Below are 26,024 nucleotides of genomic sequence, written 5' to 3'. Positions count from 1 at the left end.
CTTTTGCCAGTGATGAAGATATTAAGGATGCAGAAGACCTTGGAGGGTGGGGTGTGTGGAGATGATTTCTAAACATTAAGCTTTACACTTGACCACCTATCACCATTTAGATTTAAATTTAACATTTAGATGTAGATTTACCAATTAAATTTAACATTTAGATTTAGATTTAACATTTACATTTAAATTTAACATTTAGATTTAATATTCAAATTTAACATTTAAATTGAACATTTAGATTTAACATTTAAATTGAATATTTCGATTTAGATTTAACATTTAAATTTAAAATTTACATTTAGATATAACATTTAGATTTAGATTTAATATTCAAATTTAACATTTAAATTGATGATTTAGATTTAATATTAAAATTGAACATTTGGATTTAGATTTAACATTTAGATTTAAATTTAAATTGATCATTTAGATTTAATATTAAAATTGAACATTTGGATTTAGATTTAACATTTAGATTTACATTTAAATTGAACATTGAGATTGAACATTTAGATTTACATGTGACATTTACATTATGATTTATTTTTTATGTTCACAGAACAGGCTGTTCTACATGAATTTCTGTCTCAAATGAAAGAAAAATGAGCAAAATGAGAGGAAAATTAACTGAATGTTTAAAATATGTCGGCTATGATAAAACAGTGAGTGAGTTTTTACATCGGCTCCTCAACATCTAAAACTCTCAGACATCATCATCATCATCATCATCACCGTCATCGTGCCTCGTGCTGCTTGTGGGCGGGACTCACTCACTCAGCTGCAGGAAGCACAGCTCGTGCACAGTCAGGACTCTGACGTGAGTCCTGGTGGATGTGGATCCTCGGCAGGATGAACGACGTGATGCTGAGGGAGGAAAGTTAGAAAGATGGAGGATTCCTCCCTGCAGAGGAAAACAAACCACTTCCTCTAAAGCGATGCGGGCTGTTCTGCAGTGTTTGTAGGGTTTGAGGTGGAACCAGTGTCTCTGTGCTCCCTGTCCCAGTTCCAGGTCTCTGGTCCCAGTTCCAGCCATGGCCAGACTCCGGAGGAAAGCATGTGTGGCTCTTTTTCTTTTCATCCTCTTTATCTTTGGGGCCCTGATGGCTCTGAGGACCATGAAGCCCAGTGACGGATTCTCAGATCTGGCTCCGGGTTTGGATCTGATGTCCATGATCAGGAGTAAGATGGAGCGGGGATCCAGCACCACCTCCTCCGCCCTGGGACAAGCGCCAGCACCAGCTCCTGGTCCTGGTCCTGGTCTTGGACCTGGAGCTAAAACTAAAGAAGTTTTGTCCAACTTTGGCCCCGAGGGCACCGTGTTTTACGACGTCCACATCTTCTACTACACGTGGTACGGGAACCCATACCTGGACGGTAAATACATCCACTGGGACCACATCCTGGTCCCGCACTGGGACCCAAAGATCGCCTCCAGCTACCCGCGGGGTAGACACATGCCTCCCGAGGACATCGGCTCCAGTTTCTACCCGGAACTCAACCCGTACAGCTCGAGGGACCCGCACGTGCTGGAGTCCCACATGGAGCAGATCGGAGCCTCTGCAGCAGGTACACACGCGCACACACGCACACGCGCACAGAGCTGAGTGTGTGTTTCAGTGTGTCAGCAGCTGCACTGATCACATCCAGCCTCTCTCAGCATAAACTTACTGTTCCCGTCTGTGGGAGACGTTTTTCAGCACCACGTGTCCACCGGACAGCGTCGGTTTCTGCTGAGACACGTTTAATAGCCACACTCACCAACACATAACCCGTTACACCAGGGGGTCTCCAACTACTTTTGGTTCAGGGGTTAAAATACAGACTAGTTTGATCTCAAGTTGGCCGCAAATTTTAGGCGGGAAAACGAGCAATTTCAACATTATTCCTCCATAGAAATATTTAATTCATGGATGTTACAGACAATATTCAATCTTTACATTTCCTTGAGTTTGTGACCGATTTGGGAAAAGATAAAGATTCATTTTTCAATTGAAACAATAATGTGTGATTAAAAATGGCTGCCATCATGTGATAATTTAAAAACGTGGGGAAACTGTGAGTCCTGGCAATTATTGTGGATATTCATTGAATTCATGTATTTGCAAGGGCTGATGTATCTATAACTGAATGACTTGGTATTTCTACACAATGATTCATGTTTTCTGTCATTTTCATTTTATCCTAAGGGCCGAATTTGATGCTTTAAAGGCCCAGATTTGACCCCCGGGCCTTGAGTTTGACAGATGTGCATTACACATTCGTTTAAACCAGAGAGGGGAAAGTTTGATCAGATCGGGGGCCATAAAAATGTGTTTGTTTGATGGAAGGGCCACATTATGTACATTCAAGTCAGCCTTCAGAATAATGACCAATCTGAGCATTAATACAAAGGTTTTTAGAGTAATTTGTGTGTTTTTCTTTCCTTCTGTGTATGTTTGTTTATTATGTGCATTTCTTTTGTGTATTTTTCCTGTAAAATGAATCTCTTTTGGAGTCATTTTGTGTATTTCTGTTGTCATTTTGTTACTTTTTGTAGTATTTTCTGTGGTTTTCTTGTCTTTTACTCTATTTTTTGTATAGTAATTTGGGGCCACATTAAAATTAGACAGAGGGCCGCATGTGCGCACTTAAAAAATGTCCCTACAATCTTTCCATACTATCTAATGTGAACGCAGTACATACTCATTTTGACATCAGACTTAGTATGAGTAGTACGTTAGCATGGCATTTACAACACCGCCTTATATTTGAGTGGTAGCATTTTGCAACATTTGGCTAAAATTGTTCCAGCGATCCTGAGGAGACTGCAGTGTTTTTCCTTTGTTTATTATACGTCTTAACTGATGTCCTTCTCTAGGATGCAGCCTTTGTCTGTAGTCCAGTGTCAGGTTACACCCACGTCTGTCTGTCCATCAGCACAGGCTACACATGATAGGCCCTGGTGTTTCTGAGCCCTGACTCAGTATAGGTCATCCAACACCATCACATGCATCAGCACCACTTAAACAGATGGACCACGTTCACTTTAAAACAATCCACTTAATGAGATGCTACTTCCAGCCAAAGCCTCTGAGATCCCTCTTTAATTCGATGACAGACTTTCTGCCATCTTTCCCAGAGCTCCCATCAAGAAAATGCAGCCAGCGCGCGTCGTACACTTCCTAATACACAAGGCACATGATTGGACATTGTAATCTAATTGTCCCCCAAAGCCACAGAACGTGAGTTTAATGAATTAGCCGTGAGAGCAGGAGCTGATGTGCCAGCTACGGTTTGGTGCCAAGCATCAGACGATGAACACGCACTTCTTTTCAGGAATTTATGAGCTGTCGCACAGTCAAACTGTGCAGTGGGATTGCCTCCAAACAAGATGTAATAAATGGTCCTAAAATGAGAAGTGGGCATAGATCAAATGAAGCTGAGCAGCAACTGGGGACGCGTTACAGAACAGAACAGGACAGAAGAGCACGAAAAGAGCCTCAAAGAGGAGAAGATAGACAAAAGTAGAAAAAAGGACAATGGCACAAGACCCAAAAATAGTGGAAAAAAAGTGTTTCTTTTACAAAAATGTTTGTGTGTTAATTGACATTAACATTGGGTTCCCTCGGAGCGACCGGAATCATCAATTAGTCTGGTTACAAACTGTGTCACTACAGCCAATATGACTCTTTCATAAATAGCTGCAAACGTGTCACACAAATGTTAGTGTTAATTTATCTCCTGCTGCTCTAGAAGGACTTTAAAAGAATAGAACTTAACAAAACCTCTAATATCATATACAGTAAGATCTTTAATGGAACTTGCGAGTAAAATTCACTACAGGTACGGTTTTATAACGATAGCAGTGGGCATTAATGTTGGTTTTTGCACCCGCAAATTTAGGGCCCCTCAAATGACTACTCCATTAATGCTTGTTGAATCAGGCTGTAATTTGACATGGATATTCTATGAGCGGATGTTAAGAACTTCTCGGAGACCTTTTTGTACTCGATGGAACCGAGTCATTTGACTGAATTCTCGGGAGTCAAGGGTCTGCAACATGCGGCTCTGGAGCCTCATGTGGCTCTTTGACTCTTCTGCAATGGCTCCCTACAGCTTTAAAAAAAACTATTGAAATAAATATATATATTTTTTACAGAGGTTATTAATGATTAATGACAAATAAAGTCAAGATATAACAATGTGTTAACCTAAAACTAAATCCCGTTGTGCAATGACTCAGCACATTCCTACTTAACCTCCTGCAACATCTACAGACCATCAACTTTCCTGCACCTGTGACTAACCTTAAGTTTTAAATCCCTGGTAAGAAACTAAACCAATAAAAACACTATTCTGGAAGAAAATAGAGATTTTAATTGTGTGGGAACAAATTCATTTAACCACCAATGTACAGGTTAAATATGTATGTTTTATGTGTGGCAAGAAATGATAAATTAGCATGTGTTGATCACATGATCATGTATAACAAATTCAAGTTACTTTTTCTAGCCTTTCAAATACATTAACTAATAACAATATTATTTATATAACATGTTCTTGTAAACTAAGATGCATAAGAATTTGAAGATGCAAGATACTGTGTTATTTCTTGATGCCATTTTTTAAATTTGATTTTAAACAGTTTTTAAGTTGCCCTTTACATGATCAATATAAATCAAATTAAATTGAACATTATTCTATATAATTTTAACTGTATAGAATTTAATACACTGTATTGTCTTCACTGAGAAGGTGTTTTTTTGGCTCCAGGAGGACTTTAATCCAGGTGAGATGAAGCAAAATGGCTCCTTAGAAAGTAAAGGTTGCAGATCCCTGGTATACTGTATATCATTACCAGGATATAAATCTAGCACTACCTGGAAGGATGATTAAGCTCATGTCTCTGTGTCTTCAGGAGTACTGGTTCTGTCCTGGTATCCTCCAGGATTAGCTGATGACAACGGAGAACCTGCAGAGGATTTGGTTCCTTCCGTACTGGATGCCGCATACAGACATAACCTCAAGGTAACAGCGTTCTGACACTCGACGAGTAGTGGGAAATCCACAGCAGATACAATGCAGAAGTGGAGAAGTAACATTTAGTTCATTTAAGAAAATAAAATAAATCAAACAATGTAAATTCATAAATCCAGAAAGTCATTTTTCTCTTCTTTTTGAATAATATGTTCAGGTTTCATTCATTCAGACAATTTTTTCTTTTTAGAAAATTTCCTTTGATCTCCTGACATGTTTCGACTGTCAACTGCCAGTCTTCTTCAAAAAGAGCTTGCTGGAATTATTACGCAGTAGTCAAGGAAACATCAAAGAGATCCGCAGACGCCTTTGAAGAAATCTGAAACATGTCAGGAGATCAAAGTAAATTTCCGATAAAAAGGTTGTGTGAATAAATGAAACCATAACATATTAAAGTAAATTCAGGTTTTAAAAAAAACATTTTTGCATGAAAATGGAATATTTAATATTTGACTATACAAACCAGACTAAAAAACAAGACTAAAACACAGTATTTGTTGTATGTTTTTAGATCATTTATCAGATTTTTAGATCATTTATCAGCTGTTTGGTCAAAATAACAACTTGTGCTACTTTTGGTTGCTCTAAATAATCAAGAAAAGTTAAAGATGCCGATGTAAAATTATTTTGTTTACCGAAAGAGCATAAAAACATTTGTGACCCAAAAACATGTATGACTAAAGGCAGTTTGTCAGTAGACAATGAGGCAGAGAAGAAAAGCTCTCCTAAAGGACCTTTTGCTCCCCCCTTTAACAGTGCGTGGCTGATGGATGGGTGGGGGGTGGGGGGTGGGGATGGGGGCAAAGCAAAGAAGAAGAAAGAGAAGATGAACAATTGCCAATTAGGCTGGAAACACGACATAATGGATGGAATGCTTAGCTGTCGTTCCTCTGCATCCTGTCACTGTAATAAACGCTGATCAAATATTAAGAGGAAGCTTCAGAGCATTAAAAACATTTCTCAGATACACGTCAGCGAAATCATGAAAAATGCTCTCCTGAAGTTACTTAATTTGTATAAAACAATGGTTCTAATCAACCTTGGGGTCATGAGACACTAAGAGGGGTTTTCCAGATGCCTTTAAGAAATTAGGAATATTTTTTTTTTTACATTTTGAGCTCATTTTTACCCTTTTTCTGCAACTACACCAAACTTTCCATATTTTAACATATTTTCATCACTTTTTTCTTGCCATATTTTTGCTCCTTTTAATGCATTTTTGCTACATTACTCCCATTTCTGCCACTTCATCAAATCCCAAGGCCTTTTCTGAACATTTTTTCCACTTTCAAGACATTTTCTACACTTATAAATCTTTTCCACCTACTGTCACATATGTTGACCCATTATTGTCACTTTTAACCTCTTTTCACCACATTTCATGTTTATTCTTTTGCCAGTTTAACCACATTCAGAGGTCTGCAAATGATGACAAATATACTGGTAAATGATGAAAGATTGTTTTCCAAACTGTAAAATGTCACACAAAGAGACAAATCCTAATGAAATAAAAATATGTTTATTCAAGAGTGTTCTGGCCAAGACAGGAGCAGCATGTAAAATAAGATTAAGAATAAATAAATAAATAATTAAACAAACCAGAACATAACCAAAAATTAAGGATGTATCTGCCTGGGAATTTTCTAGAAGATAAATAAAGTAAAGTCTTGACTTCTTTCCATTCTCACTAAGCTGAATTAAAAAAAGTTGTAAATCAACAAAATACCAACTAAAAAAGACATTAATGTAAACAAATATATGTGCTCGCTGCTCTTCCAACTGCATAGTTTGGTTTGAACTCACTGTCCATGTTTTAGGTGATACTGTAAGTAAGGATAACTCCCTGGGTATTTTATACAGTACTAATAGTGCATAAGCTCATGCAAATTACAGCTAATGCAGGATCAATAATGCTAATTTAATAACCACATTGGCCAAGGATTAAATTAGTCCATAATTTATATTCTCCAGCTGAACAAAAGGGCTTGTGATTAATTACAGTTTGAAGCAAAGAAAGATGGATGTCAATGACCTGAAAAGACAGAAAATCTGACAGTATTTTTCACACTATTCTAATATTATTTTCTTTATGTGAAGGTAGAAATCTTCTATTTCCCTCCAGCAGCATGACACATATTTACCACGTTCACTCTGTGAACATCGCTGATGTAGGACGTGGGTTTTTCTGCTAGCTTGTCAGATCTTATATCACAATGTGTTTGTTCTGTTTTTGGCCTGAGGCAAAGATATAATATAATGTATCTGTCCGAGAATGAGACGAGAGTGCGAAGATTAGGCATGCAACACTGAGCTGATGGGCTTTCACAGTACGCACAGAGCTGACGAGAAGCTAATAGACTGCGTCTGATTCAGGGCTTTGTTGTGTTCACTGGTGCAGCTAGCGTAACATTTTTACTTTACTCAGACGTGTGCAAAGACATGTTTTTATGCCAAACAACTGCACAATAATCTCAGTGTAACAACAATCTGAATACGTTTCACTTCAGAGCCTACAAGTCCAGATTAAAGCTGGAGGAGGAGATTCAAGGAATGATTTCCTTTTTAGTTTGTTCAAAAGGGAAAAATCTTACAAGAATGACAAAATAAAAGTAATTATTCAGCATCTATAAGACTGGAAAATATGATAATTTATTTTGGTGAATGACGAAGAGATTCAGCCCTACAGCAATACTTCAACACTTCATCAATACAGCGGGGGCTACAAACATATAATTATCTGATCTGAGGGCCACATTACCAACATGCATGTTAGCATTTAGCATAATGAGCAATCTGAAGGTTTTTGTTGTGTTTTTTTGTGTTTTTATTGCTGTTTTGTGTTTTCCCTGTCATTTCTGTTGTTGTTTTGTTTATTTTAGTGTTTGTGAGTCATTGTTGTCATTTGTATATTTTCATATTCATATATTTTTCATTCTGTACATTTTTGTTGCAAAACAGGAATCATGAAAAATGATTTCTCGTTGGAAAACAGGAAACATTATTTCTAAAAACATAACCTTAAAGTTGCAGTATGTAAGTTTGTTTTGGTGTTATTTTCTCAAAAATCCATCCTAACCTTTGATTACATTGTAATTTAAAGTGTTCTGAAAGGTCTCTGGACCTCTTCTCCTTCTCTTGGCTTCATATTCAAGCTTTAGAAATTCAGGAGTGTGAACATAGATTTCAGCCAATCAAAAAACTTTTTACAGAGCGCTCCATGAGATGTTTAAGGCGTTACTATTGGCTGCCCGACTAAAGACAATGCGCGTTCACTTACCAACAATAGTAGAAGTGAATGGTGGACATTCCAGCAGGAGAAGTCCCCATCGTGGTGTTACGTGGAGAAGCAACAGAATAAAGGCATAATATATATATATACATAATATATGAGCATAACGGACTCAACGGAGATCTACTGAGTCAGAGGGAGCGTGAAAACAGATGGGATAAATCATGTATAAACCTAAGAGAAGCTTATCCAAGGTGGAGAGAACATACATGTACGTAATTAATTTGCAGTCAGGATGCGGAGTGGTGTGGGTCTGCTCTGACCTGAGCTGGGATCACTGCGGCTACTGTGAGGTAATTAGAGTAAATACAAAGTGCTTTCCTGTCTCTAAAACATCAGAAAACTCTCCAATAACACAAGATAAAGTCCCTAGATTTGTCACTGGTCTCTATTGAGAAAAAAAGTCACTAAAAGCTGAACAGTTGTGCCTGGTAAGGTTTCGAAACAGGGAGGGGGAGGGAGGAGCGTGGTTGTTTTTATACAAATCTCATGATTCTACATACTGCAGCTTTAAAAAGATAAAATGTGAAGAAAAACAATTCAATTTAAAACATGAATTCAAGATATAATAAAGTGATAACAAGGGTGTTCGAAAAGCAGTGCAATATTTGCTTAGCAGACAATTAAAAGCTGCAAACCTGCTATAATAAAAAGGACATTATTTAAACTTCTGTTGTATATATACCCCGGATTTGAATTGTTGATTTGTTTTTTTATTATTATTATAACAAACAAACAAATAAATAAATAAATGAATAAAAGTTGGCCTTATACTCAACATAGAACCAGAGGGCTAATTAAATATGAAAGACAAAATCTGAATCAACCAAATAAAACATGGTTCATTGAAAATTTGACAAACACAAGCCACAAATATCGTTAACGTCTTCTTTTTGTTTTATTATTATTATTATTATATAAGTAGTACATTAGTACAGCTTCACCCACGCACAGCGTGTACATTGTGTGAGTGTGAGAGCCTCCACAGGAGACGAGAGCTGCTGCTTGACCTCAGCTGGAAGTGGAGCTGAAACAGTCCTTCTGCTCTGGGGATAGAGGGAGACATGGTGGTGGTGGTGGGGGGGGACGCATTAGTGAAAAACATGGGTGGTCTGATTCAATATGTACTCGTGAACGCTGTGCACCCAGAGGGACTGTAAAGGTTCTAGTAAATGGGTCACAAAGCTTCATGTACTCAGTGGGATACAACAGGGCCCATGGGTGCCCTCGTTATTCCATCTGCAACACTTTGTTTCATTCAGCGTTCGACTTCTACTTCTGCGTCTCTGGGTCTGAACGCCTGTGTGAATATTAGTGAAGTTGATTTGTTGCAAAGGTCTCGACTTTCATCTCTCAGTTGGATCACGTCAACATCTGCTGGAGACGGTGATAAATGTCTCCGTGCTCGGCGTTAATCTTACACGGGTCGTTCCAGGACGAAAATGTCATCCGAAAATTTGCTACATTTTCTGGCAGTGGTGTTTTAGCGTAGAGGGTCGAGGTCTGGATCTAATGGGTATGATTTATCATAATATTTATACCTAATGAATGAATTTAAGAAGTTCGTGAAGAATTGCTGTAGGTTGAAGCTGATTGAAGCTCATTTTGTCTATGTTTCATTTATTCAGACATTTTTCAGGAAATTTACTTTGATCTCCAGACATGTTTCGACTGTCAACTGCCAGTCTTCTTCAGAGGCATCTGCTGATTGCTTTGATTTGTCCTTGACCTCTGCGTAATAATTCCAGCAAGTTATTTTTGAATATGTTCAGGTGTCATTTATTCGGAACCTTTTTTTAATATTCAATATTCTATACAAAAAAAACAATTTTTTGTATAGAAACTTAAATTAAACTCAAGTTGTTTCATTGCAGGTCAAGACTTAAAGCGTATTTAAAAAGGACATATTGGACTTGAAATGTAGACTTTAAAAGTAACTCCAAAGGAATGAAACTGAAAAATTAAAAGTACAAACCGTGGTTAGTAGGACTTTGAAAACCTTGTTTTTGTCTGTCAAATGTAATTTAAAGAAAACTAAACTTAAAGAAAAAGAAGGCTCTTAAACTGTTCAACATGTTTCAAACTCAAGGCTCGGGGGCCAACTCTGGCCCTTTAGAGCATCCAATTTGGCCCGTAGGAGAAAGTGGAAATGGAAAACTATAATTTTGTAAAAAAATTATTTTTAGATGTGTCAGTCTCTCCAAATTCAAAAATTCAATGAAACTCCACAATATACTGTATATAGAGGGTCATAATTTTCCTGTGCTTATTTTACATGACTGTAGCAATTTTTAAATTTTTTTTAATCTCAAATTGTGGAAAGAATGCTGCAACTTTTCACAAACGATCCCACAAAATTATACAAAAATTGTTCAAACAATCAACAATAATTCATTGATTTATCAATTGATTTTCATTACCTTGATTCCTATTATTGTCAGTGCTTTACATACTGTATTTATCAGTTACATGTTGAAGTACAAACAAGAAAACAACTATGTTGAAAATGCTTTTTTCCTCACCCACGATCTGCAGCCAACTTGAGCTAAAACTGGTCCATAAATGAGTTTGACGTCCCTGGTCTAGACTCTGATCAGTCTTGGTCTGTTCTAGTGTTGTCTAGAGTAAAACACTAGATAACGGCTCTGTTAAAAAACGTTATTACTATTGATGAACAAATGTCACAGAGGAACAAAAGCAGGATTTGAAGTTGCCTGCACTGCACATAAAAAAACTGCCCAGGTTGAATATTTCAAAGGCCCAGCCAGAGAATTCAGTGACTTTGCATTATGCATGTTCACAGGGAAACTCCATTTCCCTGGCAGTGGACCAGGGAAAAACAACAGCTTTTAAAAGATGGAGACCAACACCTGAGCCACCAGAGCTTCAGCAAAGGTAAGGTCAGAACATTGTTGGTACAAATGGAAGGATTGGCTTTGTGGATTCTCCTCACTGAACCGCCTGTTCTGCTTCCCATGTTTGCTGTTTGGCAGCCGTGGCAACACCGCCGTCCGAGTTGTTGTTGTTGTCATTTTCCAACACAAACAACGTATCACGCGGAAGTCAAGGACAAGTCAAAGCGATCAGCAGACGCCATGAAGAAGACTGGCAGTTGACAGTGGAAACATGTCGGGAGATCAAAGTAAATCTCCTGAAAAAATAAAAAGAGAACTAGTCCATGATAAAAACTGTGATATCTTTCAAAAGGCGTTCTTTAAACAGTCCTTTTATGAGACTGTGGCCTGAGGTGAATCAGCTGGTTTTTAGCGCTCGCTAACTCAGACTCTACCTAAAGTGCATCATCTGAATGGAAACTTACAAGCTGTGTGTTTTTCCCCCAGGTCGCTTTTCATATCCAGCCATACCGAGAACGCAACGACCAGACCGTGCACGACAACGTCAAGTACATTATCGACAGGTTGGACTGTGTGTGTGTGCGTGTGTGTGTGCTGCATGCACTGTCACTTCAATTAGTAAAGCATCAAGTTTGCATGCACTGAGGGGAAAAGTGACGTTTAACACTGAAATACTTTTAAAGCTGCACTCCTGTTTACGTAAGGTCTTCATGACTTATGAATTCAGTCAAAGTGCTTTGGTGTGAACAAAGGAGCTCCGTCAAACGTGTGCAAAGTCAAAATACATTTTGAAATAAACTCAACGTGACAGTTTTGCTACAGTGGTGGAGCAAATATATTTCCATCTGCCCCAAACTGCCCTGATTCAAGTCCAAATATTCTCTCCTATCTCCTTTCCTATCCACTTTTCCGGAATCACGGAAAAATCTGACGGCGCGGTGAGTGACGATTTTACAGTACATAGCACTTTTTAGACACTCAAAGTACTTTACATTGTTGTGCATTGTTCTTTCCCTCCACACACAGTGTGGTAAGCTACTCCTGTAGCCACAGCTGCCCTGGGGCAAACTGACAGGAGGGAGGCTTCCATAGTGAACCATCGGCCCCTCTGATCACGACCAACACTCATACACACCATCCATACTAGGCAATGTGGGTGAAGTGTTTTGCCCAAGGACACAACAACAACGACGGGATTCAAACCCCCTTATTGGACGACCCACTCTACCACTGAGCCATAGTTGCCCCATGGTTTTAGGTTATTTAAAGCTGTTCAAAGCACATTATTGCATTGGTAACTTACGTGTTCTGATCCCTTTTTAGTCCATGAACATTCGGATGAGCGAGTCCCTTTAAATCATGTGTCAAACTCAAGGCCAGGGGGCCAAATCTGGCCTTTCAGAGCATCAAATTTGTCCCGCTTGAGAAAGTAAAAATGACATCAAATGACTAATTCAGTTATAGATATCTTAGGCCCTCCAAATACAAAAACATCTATTAAAAATCAACAACATTTGCAGAGCTGTTTTACAGTTCTTATGTCACATGGCAGCAGTCACTTTTTAATTTGAAATTGTTGAAATAACTACATTTTTCCAAAATCAATTCCAAAATTAAATTTTCCTAAAATTGTTCCACGAAATTTCCCAAATTCCCCAAATCAGGGAAATTTAAGTGAAGATCCTGCAGAAACTGATATACTTACATACTTTATCACTTTATATCGTTTATACGTGGAAGTGCAAACCAGGCACATTAATGTTGAATTTGCACTTTTTACACCTAAAATCTGTTGCCCACTTAAACTGCTCAGTATTTGGCCCCTGAACTAAAATGTGTTTGACACCCCTGATTTAAATGTTGTCTCTGCAAGGACTGGTGGGTCAGCATTATCTGGTCTCCTTTGTTAAAGGATGCATCGGTGTTTCCTAGACTAAAGGAGGTTATGAAGGAAGCGTTGAGCCTCCTTTCCTTAGCTTTTATAGAATTGGAACACTCCTTATCATGGCTGCCACTTAAACACTTCCATGGGTTGAGGAAAAGTGGATAGGAAAGGAGATAGGAGGGACTATTCAGACACAGCCCTGATGTTTTTTCAACCTTGTATTTATCTTCTGTCTCAGGTATGGAGACCATGGAGCTTTCTACAAGTTCACGTCTAGCACAGGAAAGAGTCTTCCTCTATTCTACATCTACGACTCCTACCTAACTCCTCCAGAGTCCTGGTCGGAGTTTCTATCCCCCACCGGCTCCCACAGCGTACGCAACTCCGCTTACGACTCTATCTTTATCGCCTTGATCGTGGAGGAACGTCACAAGCATGATATCCTGGCTGGCGGCTTCGACGGCATGTACACCTACTTCGCCTCCAACGGGTTCTCCTTTGGCTCCTCCCACCAGAACTGGAAGACTATCAAAGCCTTCTGCGATGGAAACAACCTGCTGTTCATCCCCAGCGTGGGGCCGGGTTACATCGACACCAGCATCCGACCGTGGAACAACCACAACACACGGAACAGGGTGAACGGTCGCTACTACGAGACGGCCCTGCAGGCAGCGCTCAACGTGCGTCCAGAGATGGTCGCCATAACGTCCTTTAACGAGTGGCACGAGGGCACGCAGATAGAGCGGGCAGTGCCCAAGAAAACAGCCACCCACGTCTACCTGGACTACCAACCACACGGACCCGATCATTACCTAGAGCTGACGCGACGATGGGCCGAGCAGTTCAACAAAGAGAAGGAGCAGTGGCTCATGTGAGCTTTCAGAACATCACGGTGGAAGTGACCGTGTGGAAGAATAAACAAATGTGAAAAGGAAACAGTGACTGTGGCCAGAGGAGGCGGGCTTTGTGAGAGAGTCGTCAACACAAGCCTCGTCCACAGGAATAAAACCATCAGATCGCGAGAAGTTATACGATGTTGGATCTTTTCGTCTTTGAGCTCAGAAGTGTGAGAAGACTCAACTTCCTCTTTCTAGCTTCTAGTCAGGACTCTCTCCTGCTCAGACTGACCTAAGCAGGCCAGATACCATCGCACACTGATAGCATTCACCAAGGTCTCTGCTATGTTTTGACTACCGCTATCAGCAACATACAAAACCCTGAGAGCACCGAACAGCAGCAGATTCACTCAGACACACACAGACCGGTCTGTTCCCCCAAAACCCTTTGACATAATAAACCCTGTGTCTGCATCTGACCAGCAACCTTAAAGCTCGACTCCGCCTCATTCATCAAAACTGCCACAACAAAGACTGTTGGTGGTTTTTTTTGCACAGAGGAGAAATAGGAATCACAAGGAGAAGCACTAACCTCCTCAAATGCTGTGTTTGATTGCGCTCAGAACCCGGTTAAACTGACAGAACGAATTAGAAAAGTGCAATAAAAAAAATCACCCTTTAGCTCAGGATCCCGACTCGGGAATTCGGGCAAAATCCAGTTAATGGCGGCTCACACCGTGAGATGTGAACAGTCACTTCCTCCTCAACTTTTTCTTTCATGTGTCGTCTCATTTGACGTTTGTTAATGAAATTGTAGAATACCATAACTGTTCCTCAGGATATTTACTTTGGTCTCCTTACATGTTTCGATCGCCAACTGCCAGTCTTCGTCAGATGCGTCTTCAGATTGCTTTGATGTTTCTTTGACTTCCACAAAATAATTCCCTTTTGAATGATATGTTATGGCTTCATTTATTTAGACAACTGTTCCTCAGGAAATCCATTGTGAATCAACAGACGAATCAGCAAGAATCTTGCTGGAATTATGCGGAAGTCAAGGAAACTTCAAAGGAAACATCAAAGCGATCAGCAGACGTCTCTGACGAAGACTGGCAGTTGACATTCAAAACATATCAGAAGATCAAAATAAATTTCCCGAGGAACAATTGTTCTAAAAATTAAAACGTTAACATATTAAAAAAGAATCTTGCTGGACTTATACCCACTGTGTTCATTTGAACACTGCTGTGTGGAAGTAGTGATGGCGTATAGTTGAATGTATTCTTTCTACAGTTTATTGTGCGTTATGTTGCATTCAAATCATACCTACAGTATATGACGTTTCTCTCTCCCTCTCTTACCCTTAAGTAGCTCATATATATTTCGCCAGCAGGCATTTTTGCACCTCAAAAAACATCAAACCAGTCATGTTTTTGAGCTCACTGAATAAAACACATTTACCCCGGAGGTCTAAGTTGATAAACCGGATCTTTCCAGGTTCCGAGTGCAATCGAACGCAGCATAACACCTGAATGGACGCCTCAGGTGCTGCTGAAGTCAATTCACAGGTTGAGAAGCTACGCAAGGTCAGCTAAAAAATATTTACAATTAAAACCTTTCATTTTAATGTAACGTTACCAGATACTTTTACATAATGAGTGAAAGTGATTCCATTAAATATAAAGGAAGGACTTTAAGAAACAATCTGAGCAATTAAAGCTTCCTCTTTGGTCCACTACTGACTGGTTTTTGTCTCTATTTCATTAGCCAACCAAAGAGAAGCTATTAGATGGGTGTGTTAAGTTTGAGTAAACTAACCAGATGCATTCAAAAAGAATACTTTAGGTCCAAAAGAAAAGCTTTTCCTTTAAGTGCTTCTTAAATGTTATCGTCTCAATCTTTTCAGCCCTTTCGCGACCCCCATAATAAAGGTTCCAGAGAGCAGGGACCCCCACTGTAGCTGAAGGAATAAAGGGGAGAGATTTTTAGGGTCCATCCATAAAGTCAGAAAAATGATGGTCCATTGTTCTATGAATCTGTGATAACCACATTTATTTATTCTTTTTTTTTTTTAATAATATCCACTGTTATCCAGGAAGTGTATTATTATTTTGGGCAATAGAATATATAGTCATATTAAAGATGGAAATCCTCATTTTAATAAGAAATAAAATGGGTGGAAAAATGGCCCAAAATGGAGGAAAAGGTGGTGAAATGTAAATACCACAGAAATTGATTAAAAGTTGCAAATTAAAGTGGCTAAAAACAGAGAGAAAAAGTGGTAAAATGGGTTCAAAGTGTCAATATTGGAACAATTAGTTTAAACTGGCAAATAATAGGCATGACAAATGGTGAAAGTGGTTAAATTGGCAAAAAAATCAGCATGAAATGTGGTGAAAATAGGTTAAAAGTGGCAATAATGGGTCAACATATGTGACATTAAGGAGAAAAGTGGTGGAAAGGGTTTATAAGTAATGAAAATGTGCCAGAAAAAGCATTGAAAATTGATGGAGAAGTGTCAGAAATGGGAGTAATGTAGCAAAAGTGACTTAAAAGGAGCAAAAATATGGCAAAAAAAGTGATGAAAACAGGTTAAAATATGGCAAGTTTGGTGTAGTTGCAGAAAGTGTCAATACTGTCTTTAAAGTGGCAGAAATGGGGGTTGGGGTAATAAAAAGTACAATTTAAATTTAAAACAATTCAAATAAATAAATAAATGTGTGTGTAAGTCAAAAAGCATGACTGAGGCAGCCTCTCGGCTTGGGACCTTGGGGGCGTTCGGGGGGCTGCTTGGCCGTGGGGTGGTCGCCGGGGGCCCCTAGATCTCTCGCTCTTTCTGCTGGCCCGACTGCTTCTTCGGGCCCGGGGGCGGCTCATGGGTTTTGCAGTAGCGGCTCTTGGAATCACATTTGTCATGGACGCACTGGCTTCGGGCTGTGGGATAACACTCATACTGGGCTCAACCATAGACACGTTGTTCCCAAATACCTGTTTTATGTAACTTCCACTCACTTCCTCCTCTGCTCACAGCCACCATCATTATTCCTAAGCCGCACACTGGTCACCAAACTGGCTTGATAACACAACAATAAGCACAATATACACAACCACAATTTCACATCACATCACTTGAAACTTATTGATTATTCCCCACCCATTCGTTTTCCTATCTTGTATCCCTCCTCCCTGTTAACTCCCCCCCCCCCCCCCACCCCCCTCACCCTGGTGTAACACTGCCCTCTCTCTTTTACATCCTCCCTTTAATAAAGTATTTACCCTTCCCTAGGGAGGGCTGGTGATGGTCACAATTATGCAATGAAATAAATTCATTTATTTAATTGCAATAATAAAATATGCATTGCTGTTAAAAGATTGCACTTCTTGTAGTGTTAACCTTCAACAGCATGTGCAAACAAAGTGAAAAAAAAAAAAAAAAGAAAAAAAAAACAAACAAACATGAAATGCCACTGCAGAATAAAACTAATTTTTCAATAATCTTTTAAAACAAGGTTTTTATTGTTGGTCACTGAGCTGAACGTTAAAAAGATTTTAAATCACGGCTAAACATTGTTTTCTGTGGTCGTCGACAGTCACAGTAAAATCACTTCTGACTGTAAACGGTGGATAAAGACGTGAGAGACTGTGTGAAAACTTTAACACACTGAAAAAAAACCTGGAAAATATATTTATTGAGGCTGTTCATCTTACACGGTTTTATGATCAGGCATCAAAGGAAACACATGACAACAGCAGTGCCTGATGTATAATAAATAAAGGGTTGTTAATTCAATGACCTGCCATCAAATAAAAGTTACATTTATTTACAGTTCCTCAGACAAGTCCTGAAACGCGTCTGCCCATGAAAAATAAGAAACCAGTCCAGTGCACCCACAGTTCATAGCCTTCCACCAGTGGTTTGGGACTCCACCAATGAAGTCTCCTGTTCCCCAAGCAGCCCAGAGTCTCAGCTGGTTGTGCGTCTTAGCGTTTGGTTTTGCTCGTGGGTCAAAGGTCAATCTGTGCCCGAGTCCTCTGACAGTCCATATTTACGCTCCAGCACATCAACCGTGGCAGAAAGGGCACTGCAAACAGAGTCTGGAGTCATTCCCTGTTTAATGAACCTGTGTGTGTGTGTGTGTGTGTGTGTGTGTGTGTGTGTGTGTGTGTGTGTGTGTCGCTCAGAGGGAAAAGGATATACACATTTCACCAGTCTGTGACTGATGCAAACTTCATGATTCCGTTTTTTTCTAAATATGGTACCTAAACATTGCTCAGCTGACATTTAACATTTAGTCAAAGTTTTTATTTTGTTCTAATTTTCAGCCTCAGGGAAACGTGACGACGTGTTTACCTCTGTGACTTTAAAGGTAAAGTTTTTAATCATTCAAATCCATTTATTTGTGATGCGTTTGTCTTATTTATTTCAATAATACCCACTGTTAACAAGGAGGCTTATTATTATTTGGGCCATAGTATATGGTCATCTTAACGATGTAAATCCATGTTTTAATCACAAATAAAATGGGTTAAAAGTGAGAAAATAAAAGATGGTGAAATGGGATTTTAAAAACCACAGAAATTGGTTAAAAGTCTCAAATTAGAGTGGCCAAAAACAGACAGAAAAAGGGTTCAACGTGTCAATATAGGTTTCAAATTTACAGAAATGGGGAGAAAACTAGGAAGAATTAGGGTAACACTTTAGTTTAGGGATCATCTATAAACCATTAATTAGTTGCTTATTATTATGCAAATTAGTAACATATTGACTCTTAATTAGTCATTATTAAGTACTTATTAATGCCTTATTCTGCATGGCCTTATTATACAACCAGTAAGCCATTAACTAAGAGTTTCCCCTCAATAACCTCAGAGTTATTACTTATTATTAGTAAGTAAGGAAGTTGTTGTATATGAATTACAATCTCAACATGCTAGGATTAGGGTTAACGTTAACCCTAATCCTGTTTGGACTGGGAAACTGCCATTAAGTGTATATTAAGGCATCATTAAGTACTAAATAAAGCATTAATAAGTACTTCATTATCACTAATTAAGAGCCAATGTGTTACTGTGGTGAAATTGGCAAAAATAAGCATGAAATATAATGAAAAAGAGGTTAAAAGTGACAATAATGGGTAAACATATGTAACATTAGGTGGAAAAGGGGTTTATAAGTCATGAAAATGTCTTGAAATGTGCAGAAAAGGCATTGAAAATGTACGGAAAGGTGTCAGAAATGGGGGTAATTTAGCAAAAATGCATTAAAAGAGCAAATATGGCAAGAAATAGGGACGAAAAATTCAAATAGTTCTTAGTTTCTTGAAGGCATCAGGCGAGCCCCTCCTGGTGTATCGCGACCCAAGGTTGAGAACCCCTGCACTAAAGTGACAGACAAGCTCATGGTCGGCCATATCGCATTGAGAGTAAAAATGCAGGCGGACTGGAGCTCAGGTGTGGTGTGTTTTTCATACTAAAACCCAACACAAACGTACCAGCCTGGTCGTATGATGCGGTATTTGCCAAGCACTGATAGGTCGACTACTGTGGATCCGAGGCGGTTCTCGTCTCCTATTGGTCCACCATCAACCACCACAGCCAGTTTGGGCCAGAGCTCCTGAAACTCCTTCACAAAAAAATGGGGAAAAAATGCAGCTAATTACATAAAAATAAAAAATTGGGGCTTTCGCCTTTAATTGTCCATGTATGTTATTACATTAATGGAATTTGTCCTCTGCATTTAACCCATCCCTGAGGAGCAGTGGGCAGCCATTTTGCAGCGCAGTTCGGGGTTAAGGGACTTGCTCAACATCCCACAGTGACGGCCCAGGTGAGGCTTGAACCGGCAACCCTCCGATTACATGCCCAGCGTCCTTAACCACGAGGCCACCACTCCACTAATGTTTTTTTACTTTATAGAATTACATTTTTTCATGTTCTCTGTCTGTGTGTCCTGTCCCATCCCATTTGTAGTGCACTAATGCAAATATACGTACATACTAGAAATGCACTGAAATGGAAATTCTTGGGCGAAAATGAAAAACCCAAGACCAAAAAACATCATGCAAAAATATGAGTACCATTGCATTATAACTATATGTACTATAACCTCACTCTGAAACTGTTATAAATCTGATACGATACATCCCGATACTTAACAATACCATACTATATCGCAATATGAATAAACTTCACTTTTACACGTACAAAATGTACAATTAATGTCATTATTTTTTTTTAAACTTGTGAGAACAAGTAAATGTTAAACTAATTCCATCACGTCGTATGTTTATCAAACTGTCAAATTACTTTTTTCAACAAAGTTTAACTTTTGCTTCTACAACAGATTCGGATTGTGTTTAGTTCTGAAATTCTGAAATAAAAGTAATCACATGCATTTATAAAAGTATGTTTTATGAAAATAAATGACAATCAACTTCCAGTTAAAATGCAGTGAGGTAGTTTAACAAGGTCTGATGGTGCGTTCACTGACACCTAGTCAGACTGGGGCGTTTACGTGCTATGCAGATGAAAAACATGATTTTAAAAAAATCGCTTTCGACATTATTTGGACCAATACAATAATTGCGTGGTGAAATATTGAGATATATCGGCAAATCGATTTTTTATTTACACCCTTCTCGCACGCTGACCACACATCCTGTTTCTGCTGCGTTGTTTACTTTTGTGCTATTTTCAGCTTTATTCATGAGGCAATTCTTCAGATGTAGAGTACAGTCTGAGCTCTATTGAACTGATCAAAAACAGCTTCTATGTATTTTATGTTTCTGATCCATGTTCATGGAATCCTTCAACCTCACAGAGATGATTTAAATATGAGACGTTAAATCAACTTGTCATAAATCCATTAGTATGTTGTTGTTCTGTTGGTTACTTGGGAGTTATTTTCTAAATCATTTCATAAGCTCTTATTCTAGGACTGGACTTTTTTTTAATTTTTCTTAATGTACTTTGTTTCATGTGTTCTTTAATTATTTGAAGAACATTTTGTATCATCAATGTTTTGTGTGCTGCTGCCAATCTCGACCTGGATACACTCGTAAAAAATGATGGTTCTGGTAAAATGAAAGTTAGATTATTAACAAGGGCAAGACCTGTATTCACAAGGTGAATATCTATTTGGCAATTTGAAAAAAATGCCAAATATTGTGTGTATTTTGTTGTTGAGTAATGTCCCTTTATGTTTTTTTACTAATAAAATTGAAAGTAAAAATGCAGGAAAAACAGAAGACTGACCTTGACCTTAAATATGACCTTGAGCGAAGGTGAAGGTCACACATTGTAAGAAAATGTTGTTCAATGGTACCAGTCTGAGCACTGGATCTCAATTTGTGACCATGTTATAGGAAAAAAAACTATTTTTTTTGTGGTGACGTCATGAACTTTGACCCCTACTGATCTTTTTACTGGTAGGTCGTACAGTTTTGGTCCAATTAAATAAAATACTCCACTTAAGACGAGCTTTTCATAAATGTAAGCATCGAACTTGTACGATAAATATTCGTAGAGATTTGGAAAATTTTGTTTTTGACACAACCTTGATTCCACGACAAAGAAGTTGCGGAAGAAAAATAATAAGATGAACTCCAACGATAACAATGTATTTGACAGTTTGCAATTATTAAATACAATAATAAAAACGGATGGACTCACGTTGACCTCCACGGTGCTGCTGTGTGAGCTGATGTTAGCACTGGTCAGAGCCAGTGGTTCCCTGCACATCTGGCACAGACGACGCATGAAGTGGTGATTTGGAATCCTAACGCCAACCAGCTGAGGAGAAACAGACGGAGATTAAAATAACAAACGGACGCATCGCACAGACGGTCTGACAAGAAATCTCACCTGTGTGAAAGAGTTGAGGTCAGAGTTCAGCAGCTCTGATCTCTCAAATACCAGCGTAACGGGACCAGGAAGTAGATCAGACAACAGCTCCTTCTTCACTTTCACCTGACAGTACCTGCACACAGAACATCACACTGAGGAGGTCGGATTGGAAACGGAAGAATTCAGAGATAAGTTTAATACACGATCAGTGGATTAGTTCATTCAAGAAAATACATTTCTACATTAACTGACGCATCCATGTATTTTTGTCTAATCATTATGGTCTGGAATGATGTCATCAGGATACTGTAAATTAAGTTGATCAAAAGTTAATCAATAAACCTGCTCAGAATCAGTAAACCATTGATTGGGTGACATTAATGCTGCTCTCATTCATCTTTATATGACATATTGTGAATAATTATAAAGAAGCAGACGGAATAATCCATGGCAGTACAACTTTTATCTACCTTTTAATTGTTACTCATGGTTTTAAATCACATTTTTAATTTTGACAAACATTTTTTTTATTTTTTTATTTATTTATTATCATCTGTTTTGTTTCCTCGCAGAAGATAAAAACTAACATTTCCTGAAAAAATGGATAAAATATTTCTTTAAAAAAAAAAAAATTAAAAAAAATTATGTGGAAAACAGAATTTGAAAAAAAAAATGTAATGAATTTTATAGAGCCCTAAATAACCCATGTCAGTACAAATTATTTGAATTGTAGTTTAAACGTGGTTTTAACTTATATTTTTATTTTGGCATACATTGTTTAACTATGGTTTTCTTTTTTTTATTATTGTTTATTTTGTTTCCTCGCAGGAGTTAAAAACTAATATTTTCTGAAAAAATTGATAAAATATTTCTAAAAACACAGAATTAAAAAAAATATTAATGTGGAAAACATGGAAATTGGAAAAAAATCTAATTAAATTTGGGAAAACATGACAGATTTTATAGGGCCCCACTTAAATTACAAATTTGTAGTTTGTGCATTTCAAATAAAATCAACACTTTTTGTCGACACTGATTTATTGATTATATTTATCTATAGAACGTACAGACAGTTCAGTTTCTACACAGACTGCTGAGGGTTTTTAAAGTCAGTCTGAAATGACACGTGATTTCTCAGGGTGTTAAATCGACAGCAGGTGGAAGTGTTAAACTGTCACTTAACATAACTCTGAGAATATGATGGATGTGAGTCACATGTACTAAACGAAGCTGCCACGATGACTCACATTAAAGTCCATGTATAAAAAACGATCCTTTAATGTAGATCAGACTCACTCATAGATGTCCTGGACTTCACCCACACAGATGGCCAGAGGTTTGTGTTCGTTCCGTCCTTTGATCTCATACGTTCTCCTGATGGCCTCAGAGTTTTGAGCCAGACAGGCCAGACCATAGATGGTATCCGTGGGAACGGCCACAACGTGACCCTCCTTCAGGGCCTTCACAGTGGTCTCCAGCACCTCTGAGTCCAAACACAGGGAATAACCATTCACACATGATGATCTATTTCTGGGAAAACACACAGTGCTGGTCTCTAATCTTTCATATTTATTGTTTCTTTCCTGTACCACTGCTGTGATGACATACTGTATATTAATAAGTACACACTCATGCACGCACAGCGCCTGTGTTTAACGTGTTTCCCCATGCGCTGATCTGATGTTGACATGAACAGTTGTCTGTTAATAAATGCAATGCTTAAAATTTAATCTAATAAAATCACGACTTTATTCTCAAAACTACGACTATTCTCCAATTACTACGACTTTAATCTCAAAATTACAACTTCAAATAAAATTACAACTTTAATCTACTAAATTCCGACTGTTCTCATAAAAACGGATATTTATCGGCATATAACTCAATCAGTTTGAATAACTTCACAGTGAACCTGCAGCGTAGTTACTCTAAAATATTAAACGACAACCAGGCGATCTTAGATTCAGGCAAATCAAACAGTTATAGTCCGTTAGATGCGACTACTCTGGACCTCGAGCCTCGGATTGCTACGGCGGCTACATTCAGCGGCCTGCAAAATAACGGAGTTTCGTACCAGCAGTGTCCGCCAGCGGAGGACACGCAAGCGGTGTGATCAGAAGCAGGAGCGGGGCTAGCAACGAAGCTAAAAGCTAATCCTCAGGGAACGTCGCTTCCCTCCATCCTGTGTTCTAATGTCTGCTCCCTGGAGAACAAACTGAACCTGAAGCTGGATTTAAATGTAAGACGGGAGATGAGCGCGTCGGTGTTTGCATAAACACCAATAACAACTGGTGCAACAACGGTGAGCTAGTCTCATGTCACTGCTCTCCTGATGTAGAACTACTGACTACAAAATACATACATTGTTCTTCCCTGATCTGTTATAACTTTTGGCAGTCTATAAAACTCCACGTTTTTCACGTTCTGACCGATTAGTACAGCCAACAACACGGCAATAATTCACCATTTCCTCTCAAAATTCGGGATTTGCTTGTTTCTGTGCTGTTTGTAAACCTGCCGGCGCCGCTTATCTCCAAAATGGCGACTTCCGGGTTGATGACGCGCTGTGAAAACCCTCAATAATACAGGAATCAGACAAGCAGAGTAAACTGGCAGGACAAATTACAGTCCACTACATGTTTCAAACATATCAACTTAATCACGTACACGTTTAAATTAAAGGTTAAATGACTTAATAAATAAAACAAACACATTAAATAGGGATGAAGTCAACACATGTGGCTCCAGACCGGAAAATGACGTAACACAGTGTAATGTTTACGTTATTCAATGACAGCCGCGTCCCATTGTCCCTAAAGACATTATCTTATGGCGAATTACAGACGGACTGGTTCTCTACCTGTTCGGTTCGTTTCTCGATCCACTGACGGTCCGTTGGAGGTCGGTGGTAACAGCTGCAGCACTTTAGTCTTCATCTCTTTACACATGTCCGCTCCAAGTTGACGAGTTGGTGTTGAACAATGAGTTTCTCTGAGTTTAATGAGTCTAACAGTAAAGTTATAAACTATCTTCATAAAGTCCAGTTGGCAGCATGTGCTCGTTCCTCACAGACAGCGTGCAAGGACCGAACCGGGAGAGCGACTGAAGACTTCCGGGTTCCGCCCCCAAACAAATACGTCACTTTGTTAAAGCGGAAACACAGCGTTTATTAAGTGAATAAAATAAAATAAAATAAAATAAAATAAAATAAAATAAAATAAAATAAAATAAAATAAAATAAAATAAAATAAAATAAAATAAAAATAAGTTTATTTCAAAAGAAAAAAAACAAACACTTTTAATGATACTGAAGCTACAAATTAAAATTTGGGGTGCAGGGAAGATATTGTTCGGGCTCTGACTTTATTCTCAGAATTCCAACAAAAAATAAAATGAGAATCAGAATTTCTTTAATATCCCAGGGTCACGATGGTTCCAAATAAAAATACATACAAATAAAATAATTTAAAAAAAACATGCATAATTGAGCAAATTAATATAAAAATATCGTGTTAAAAAAAATATAAAAAACATTTTTTAAATGTATGTCTGCATTTATTTATTCTTTTATTATTTATTTATTTGTAACAGTTATTGCCAAACAATACATCATTTTTAATGTGGTCTTATTATGTGCCGTCAACAAACGTTACTATACTGATAAAAAGTATTTATATGTATTATTTTCAGAATTTTGGAAAGGGGGCGGGGAGACAATTTCCTTAGGTTAACGCCCCCTAGCGTCCACCCCCTGTGAATTACGCTCCTAATTGTACAGATACACATCACCTGTGAGTCCTAGAGAAGTAACTGAAAATAAAGCCACATCTTACTAAACACAGTTATAAATTGATTCCAACATGTCTGAAAGTCCAGGTAAGTCCATATTATTTATTAGCTTCACTGCTGCTACTTTGTCTTAATGTGTTTGTAACATATTCAGATTCTTTGGAAGATAATTCTGCTGTGAAACAGGATGGAGATGAGGCCTGTTCACCACCTCCTACACAGGTCAGTGATCTTAATCTGGGACTATTTTATGTATATATATATATATATATATATATATATATATTTATGATAAAGTTTCATAAGGATATCGAGGACAAGCTGGAGGATCTGTCTGATAGAGTTTCTCTGTGTGAGGACATCCTGAGGGACCTACAGGCCCTGCAAACTCAGCTCAATGTGAGACTTTTGATCTCATCCTCATCATCCTCCTCTTCATCATCGTTACAGGTTGGACTTATTAACGAACCATGTTTTGTGTTTCAGAGGAATGACCTCCAGGATGTTGA

The 26,024-nt window shown here is 38.3% G+C and overlaps 2 protein-coding genes across 2 annotated transcripts; one reads left to right on the top strand and one right to left on the bottom strand.

The window, feature by feature from the left end:
* The first annotated feature begins 818 nt into the window (after nt 1-818).
* Nucleotides 819-14,754, top strand: LOC114477550 (glycoprotein endo-alpha-1,2-mannosidase-like protein). The gene is made up of 4 exons (XM_028469907.1): nt 819-1,566; nt 4,898-5,007; nt 11,647-11,723; nt 13,284-14,754. The coding sequence occupies exons 1-4, from the start codon at nt 1,032-1,034 to the stop codon at nt 13,918-13,920; spliced, it is 1,359 nt and encodes a 452-aa protein (XP_028325708.1). The 5' UTR covers nt 819-1,031; the 3' UTR covers nt 13,921-14,754.
* Nucleotides 14,755-17,551: 2,797 nt separating this feature from the next.
* yrdc (yrdC N(6)-threonylcarbamoyltransferase domain containing) lies at nt 17,552-24,836 on the bottom strand. Its single transcript, XM_028469908.1, has 6 exons — nt 24,587-24,836; nt 23,023-23,209; nt 21,745-21,859; nt 21,553-21,672; nt 19,374-19,504; nt 17,552-17,963 (listed from the first exon to the last, which is right to left on the bottom strand). The coding sequence occupies exons 1-6, from the start codon at nt 24,759-24,761 to the stop codon at nt 17,894-17,896; spliced, it is 798 nt and encodes a 265-aa protein (XP_028325709.1). The 5' UTR covers nt 24,762-24,836; the 3' UTR covers nt 17,552-17,893.
* Nucleotides 24,837-26,024: the final 1,188 nt, after the last annotated feature.

This window comes from Gouania willdenowi, chromosome 16 (genome assembly GCF_900634775.1).
Source record: "Gouania willdenowi chromosome 16, fGouWil2.1, whole genome shotgun sequence".
NCBI lineage: Eukaryota > Metazoa > Chordata > Actinopteri > Blenniiformes > Gobiesocidae > Gouania > Gouania willdenowi.
Note: the sequence above shows the minus strand (reverse complement) of the source record. Positions and strands in the feature narration are given on the sequence as shown.